Below are 7,187 nucleotides of genomic sequence, written 5' to 3'. Positions count from 1 at the left end.
CACCCTTATGGCAGAAACTGAAGAATTAAAAAGCCTCTTGATGAAAGTAAAAGAGGAGAGTGGAAAAAGTTGGCTTAAAGCTCAACATTCAGAAAAGTAAGATCATGGCATCTGGTCCTATCACTTCATGGGAAATAGATGGGGAAACTGTTGAAACAGTGTCAGACTTTATTTTTCTGGGCTCCAAAATCACTGCAGATGGTGATTGCAGCAATGAAATTAAAAGATGCTTACTCCTTGGAAGGAAAATTATGACCAAGCTAGACAGCATATTAGAAAGCAGAGATGTGAATTTGCCAACAAAGGACCATCTAGTCAAGGCTATGGTTTTTCCAGTGGTCATGTATGGATGTGAAAGTTGGACTGTGAAGAAAGCTGAGCGCCGAAGAATTGATGCTTTTGAACTGTGGTGTTGGAGAAGACTCTTGAGAGTCCCTTGGACTGCAAGGAGATCCAACCAGTCCATTCTAAAGGAGATCAGTCCTGGGTGTTCTTTGGAAGGAATGATGCTAAAGCTGAAACTCCAATACTTTGGCCACCTCATAGGAAGAGTTGACTCATTGGAAAAGACTCTGGTGCTGGGAGGGATTGGGGGCAGTAGGAGAAGGGCACGACAGAGGATGAGATAGCTGGATGGCATCATGGACTCAATGGACATGAGTTTGGGTGAACTCTGGGAGTTGGTGATCAACAGAGAAGCCTGGCATGCTGCAATTCATGGGGTCACAAAGAGTAGGACACGACTGAGCGACTGAACCGAAATGAACTGAACTAAATCTTAGTTGCAGCACATGGATCTTTGATCTTTTTGAAGCATGTGGAATCTGTAGCTGCAACATGCAAACTCTCAGTTGCAGCTCATGAGATCTTTTAGTTGGTCATGTGAACTCAGTTTGCAGCATGTGGGCTCTAGCTCCCTGACCAGAGATTGAATCCAGGCACCCCGCATTGGGAGCATGGAGTCTTAGCCACTGGACCACCAGGGAAATCCCTCTACTGGTTTCATATCTGTTCCAAAGCGTGGTCCGCAGGTGTCCCCAGGATCTTGAAGAAGACTTCACCCAAGATATTTCTTAATCTTTAGACTTGTAATTGAACTGGAGGTGGAGTAAGATGCTCCCTAAGGGAAGCTGGGTACCCTAGAGGCCACACCCAAAGAGAAAAACTGCTTCAGGAAGAAAAGGGGCTAATGAGGGCTGAGGTATGGGGTTGTAGGACTTGGGGATGAGGGGATAGCAGACCCCACGTGTGGCTCCAGCTCTGCTCCCAGTGGGTGGATGTGGCAGAGCAGGTCACTGCCCGGACCCTCAAGGGGGGAACTCTCCAGAAACAGACCACAAAAGCAGCTAATCATTCAGTGGGAAGTGAGGAGATTCAGCCCCACGTAATCCTCCTGTGCTCTTCTCTGGCTCACCTATCCCACAGCAGGAGGAAACGCCCTGTGCCACGCCAGGTATCATTCTAGCCCTGAGTCCCAGACTCAGCTCCTTGTCTCTGATCTCTGTCCTTGTTTGTCCTCCACTGAGAGAAGCAAAGATCATAGAGCCCAGACCTTTAGAAGTTGCACTGTGATGCCTTATGTTGCTCAAAGACAGCTGTGGTAAAGAGGTAAGAAGGACCCAAATATTTTCCTTGCACATTTTCCTGGCACACAGGTAGGTATGTACGGGGAAGAGGTGTTAGTCGCTCAGCTGTGTCTCTTTGCAACCCCATGGACTGTAGCCCACCAGCCTCATCTGTCCATGCGATTCCCCAGGCAAGAATACTGGAGTGGGTTGCCATTCCCTTCTCCAGGGGATCTTCCCCACCCAGGGATCAAACCCAGGTCTCCTGAGTTGCAGACAGATTTTTTTTTTCTCGACTGAGCCACCAGGGGAAGAAAAGCCCACCAAAATCAAGGAAAAGTCCCTGGTGCTGGACAGAGCTCTCCAAGCCCCACTACAATCTGTGTTCTCTTACCTCTATTTCTAGGTCAACTCTAAATGTCCCTCAGTTTTGGCCCACGCCCCTCATAACCCACTGTATGTGTGTATGTGTTAGTCCTCTGGTTGTGTTCAACTCTTTTCAACCCCATGAGTCAACCATAGACTGCCAGGCTCCTCTTTCCATGGAATTCCCCAGGCAAGAATACTGGAGTGGGCAGCCATTCCCTTCTCCAGGGGATCTTCCCAAACCAGGATTGTACCTGGGTCTCTTGCACAGCAGGTTGATTCTTTGCCATCTGAACCACCAGGGAAGACTACTCTGTACCCACCTGAATAATTTTCCACCATTTTTTCCTTCCAAAGGACATTTTTACATCTACAGAGCTTCTTCTCTATGCCTAACACTGAGCTGGGTACTGCACATAAAGAGGTAACTATGTGTTGCTCTCCAGGTAGGATGTAAAAACCCAGAAATAAACACATGGATGCAGTGTGATAGCTTGCTTCAGGTGTGGTCCAGTTTCAACAAGGTACAGAGAAGGTCCAAAGAGAGTATGCCCATTGCTGCCTGGCAATGCCAATGAAGATCTCAGGACAGAGTATGGAAGGGGGGATACGACTTTTCCAGGTGAGAGGGGACTCCCAATGAGAGGGGCAAAGGTCGAAAGCTATGAAATTGTACAGGATGTTCCTAGAATTATAAAATGTAGAGTAGTTGAGTATCTAATATCAAAGCATTATTTTCCAACAAATGAAAGTGTGACTCTCATATATAGTGTTTCTCATGCTCACTTGCTCAGTCACATCAAACTCTTTGTGACCCCATGGACTGCAGCCCACCAGGGTCCTCTGTCCCTGGAATTTTGGGGGCAAGAATACTGGAGTCGAAAGCCAGGCTCTTCTCCAGAGGATCTTCCAGGTCCAGGGATCGAACCCAGATCTCCTGCATTGGCAGGCAGATTCTTTAATCACCACCAGGGAAGCCCAATATTATGTATATTACAAACTAAATTCTCACGTTGGCTAATAACTGTTTCATGACTGTCTAGTCTGTCCCACTGATATTTCTGTATTTATGTCATCTCACTGTTTTAAAAGTTGCCTGTCCTCATTCATCTTTCACAAACTTTCTTGGATTTTCAACTAAGTTCCTTACATTTGACCAGTTAATACTCCTACTAATCACTTTCTTTGAATGGCTGGATCATCAGAGTCTTAATCAGAATAATGACCTCAGAGGAGTCAAGTTCAGTTCAGTTCAGTCACTCAGTCATGTCCGACTCTTTGCGACCCCATGAATCACAGCACGCCAGGCCTCCCTGTCCATCACCAACTCCCGGAGTTCACTCAGACTCACGTCCATCCAGTCAGTGATGCCATCCAGCCATCTCATCCTCTGTCGTCCCCTTCTCCTCCTGCCCCCAATCCCTCCCAGCATCAGAGTCTTTTCCAATGAGTCAACTCTTCGCATGAGGTAGTCAAAGTACTGGAGTTTCAGCTTTAGCATCATTCCTTCCAAAGAAATCCCAGGGCTGATCTCCTTCAGAATGGACTGGTTGGATCTCCTTGCAGTCCAAGGGACTCTCAAGAGTCTTCTCCAACACCACAGTTCAAAAGCATCAATTCTTCGGCGCTCAGCTTTCTTCACAGTCCAACTCTCACATCCATACATGACCACTGGAAAAACCATAGCCTTGACTAGACGGACCTTTGCTGGCAAAGTAATGTCTCTGCTTTTCAATATGCTATCTAGGTAGGTCATAACTTTTCTTCCAGAGCAGTAACATTTCCGTAACACTCAATGCTAAAGAATAGGAGAGCCCATGTCTCTTACCTTTCATACTTGGCTCTAACCCAGTGCCTGGCATACAGTTAAGCACTCGAATAACTGTGAAATCAATGAAAGATGAGGAGACTTAGAGAATCATTTAAATGTCTGCAAACATCTAAAGTTATCATGGCAAAGAGAAATGATCTTCAGAGAGGGGAATTAAAACCATGTAACTTATAAAGACATTTCAGCTCAAAGGAAGAAAGTGAAAGTGAAAGTGAAGTCGCTCAGTCATGTCTGACTCTTTGCAGCCCCGTGGACAGTAGCCTACCAGGCTCCTACACCCATGGGATTTTCCAGGCAAGAATACTGGAGTGGGGTACCATTTCCTTCTCCAGGGGATCTTCCCAACCCAGGGATCGAACCCGGGTCTCCCGCATTGTAGGCAGATGCTTTACCGTCTGAGCCACAGGGAAGTCTCCTTGGTTCAGGAAGGAACCTTTGCTTAAATGCATATAAAATTGAGGACAATTGTTCTCAGTTTAGAAATTCCTTCCTGTGGCAGATGTGCAACATTCAAAGAGAAACCAAGGCTTTTTTTTTTTTTTTTTTTAAGGAATGCAATAAAAGACAGGAGGCTCTCATTCTCTTTATTTTCAATTGAAAAAAGTTCATGATAAATAGTCTCTTTGTTCTTAGTCAAAAGATTTTATGATAGGGAATTGCCTCTACTCTACCCTGACAATTTCTTTTATTCATTCAACAAATATTTATAGAGCATCTATTATATCCCAGATGGCCCAGTGGGGAAAGAATCCACCTGCAATGCAGGAGACGCAGACAGAGTTTGACCCTTGGGCTGAAAAGATCCCCTGGAGGAGGGCATGGCAATCCACTCTAATATTCTTGCCTGGAGAATCCCAGGAGCCTGGTGGGCTTCAGTCCATAGGGTCGAAAAGAATCAGACATGACTGAAGCTACTAAGCACACACACACATTATATACCAAGTACTATACTAAGTGCTTAGGTTATGAAATGGCAATGCAACAGAAAAGGCATAGTCTTCTCAACCTGAAAAAATGTAAAGAACTACAACACAAACCTGCTGGGAACAATTATGGTGGGGTTCTGATTTTGCCTTTGGAATTAGGGTGCATTATGCTACATTGATCATTATGACAATAATAGAGGGGTCAATTGGGATAGTAATAGAGAAGCTACTATATGATAATGGAGGAATTATCTATAAAGCTTTTTCATGGTATCCTTTTCCAAGTCAAACTTGAGACAGAATGGTCTGCTTAAAGATCCTGTTTCAAGCAAACGGCATGAGGATAAGAAAATATCATTTAATTTTGTAACTCCCAATGATCTCCTCTCCACCTTTCCCTGGGACTTGAAGAGACCACAACTGCAAGGCAGGAAAGAGACGGTCATGAGGCTGGTACTTTCACAGGAATTAGGGAGCAAAGGAACAGTCGTGAGTCAGGGAAGATGAAAGAAAGCTCTGCATGGTGTAGAACATTCATGTTTTTAAATATATATTTATTTATTTATTGGCTGTATTTGGTCTTAGTTGTGGCACACTGGATCTTTTTTTGCAACACCTGGGCTCTTGTGGCACATGGGCTCTATAGTCCATGCTCCATGCCATATGGGACCTTAGTTCCCTGACCTGGGATCAAACCTGCATCCCTCACATTGGAAGGCAGACTCTTAACCACTGGACCACTAGTGAATTCATAGAACATTCATTTTTTAAAATTTATTAATTTATTCTTGGCTACACTGGGTCTTTGCTGCCACATGCAGGCTTTCTGTAGTTGCAGCAGGCTGAGGTTCCTCTCTAGTTGCAGTGTGTAGGTTTCTCATTGCAGTGACTTCTCTTGCTGCAGAGCAGGAGCTCTAGTGTACATGGGCTTCAGTAGTTGTGGCTCAATGACCTAGTTGCTCCACGGCATGTGGAACCCTCCTGGACCAGGGATCGAACCCATGTCCCCCTGGATTGGCAGGCAGATTCTAAACCACTGGACCCCCAAGGAAGCCCTGGAATGTTCAATTTTTAAAGAGATGTTCCAAGGAGTAGAGGTCAAAAAAAGGAAGGTATTATTGAGATCTTGGTCAACTAAAGAAAACTCATAGATAAGACATAAGACTTGAATGAATGAGTTTCAAGTATATGGCACATTCCTGTTTTGTCATTGTTTGAACACTATTCTTGCCTCTTTCCATAAGGCAATTTCCATAGCTTATATGGAAACAGAGAATCAGACAGTTATTTCAAAATTCATCCTTCTGGGGCTCTCGGATGATGTGGACCTTCAGCCCCTCCTCGTTGGACTGTTCCTGTCCATGTACCTAGTCTGTGTTACAGGGAACCTGCTCATCATCCTGGCCATCATCTCTGAGTCCAACCTCCACACCCCCATGTACTTCTTCCTCTCCAACCTGTCCTTCACTGACATCTGTTTCACCTCCACCATAGTCCCCAAGATGTTAGTGAATATCCAGAAGCAGAACAAAGGCATCACGTATGAAGGATGCCTTACCCAGATGTATTTTTTCATGACCTTTGCTGGGCTGGATAATTTGCTACTGACAGTGATGGCCTATGACCGGTTCGTGGCCATCTGTCACCCCCTGCACTACACAGTCATCATGAACCCTCACCTTTGTGGTCTCCTGCTTCTGCTTTCTTGGCTGATCTGCCTGACATATTCTTTGTTGCAAAGTTTGATGGTTTTGAGGGTATCTTTCTGCAAAGAGACAGAAATCCCCCACTTCTTCTGTGAACTTGCTCAAATTCTCAAGCTTGCCTGCTCTGACACCCTTGTCAATGACATTGTGCTGTATTTTGTAACTGGCTTGCTGGGTATTATTCCCCTGACTGGGATCCTTTTCTCTTATTCTAGAATTATCTTCTCCATAATGGGCATGTCATCTTCTGGGGGGAAGTATAAAGCCTTTTCCACCTGTGGGTCTCACCTCTCAGTTGTCTCCTTGTTCTATGGCGCAGGCCTTGGGGTCTACCTCACTTCAGGAACAGCCCATCCCTCCAGAAAGGGTTCAATAGCCTCGGTGATGTACACAATAGTCACCCCCATGCTGAACCCCTTCATCTACAGTCTGAGGAACAGGGACATGAAGGGGGCTCTAAGGAGACTTTTCACTAGAGGAACATACTCTCAGTGAGATAATGGAAGTTAAGGGCAGGCAACGGAGATCCCAAGTGCTGATAACTGGTGTCCATGAAGGTGTAATCTGAAGACACAGAAAACAAACACTACTGATGATATACTAGAAGAAAATATTTCTGAGCCAAAGACAAAGTTGAAGCCACACACTAAAATGCTCACCATCTACCAAGGAAAAAGAATGACCAATCAATAACTAAACTTCTCATGGAAACAAATCATTCCAAGGATTGAGTCCTATAAGCATCAAGGGAGAAAAAAGCAAGTCAAGAAATGCAGATGGGGAGAGGACAAGA

At 45.0% G+C, this 7,187-nt stretch overlaps 1 protein-coding gene across 1 annotated transcript; it reads left to right on the top strand.

Moving 5' to 3' along the window:
• The first annotated feature begins 5,950 nt into the window (after positions 1–5,950).
• Positions 5,951–6,889, top strand: LOC129623091 (olfactory receptor 7D4-like). Its single transcript, XM_055540165.1, has one exon. The coding sequence runs from the start codon at positions 5,951–5,953 to the stop codon at positions 6,887–6,889; it is 939 nt and encodes a 312-aa protein (XP_055396140.1).
• Positions 6,890–7,187: the final 298 nt, after the last annotated feature.

This window comes from Bubalus kerabau, chromosome 1 (genome assembly GCF_029407905.1).
Source record: "Bubalus kerabau isolate K-KA32 ecotype Philippines breed swamp buffalo chromosome 1, PCC_UOA_SB_1v2, whole genome shotgun sequence".
NCBI lineage: Eukaryota > Metazoa > Chordata > Mammalia > Artiodactyla > Bovidae > Bubalus > Bubalus kerabau.
Note: the sequence above shows the minus strand (reverse complement) of the source record. Positions and strands in the feature narration are given on the sequence as shown.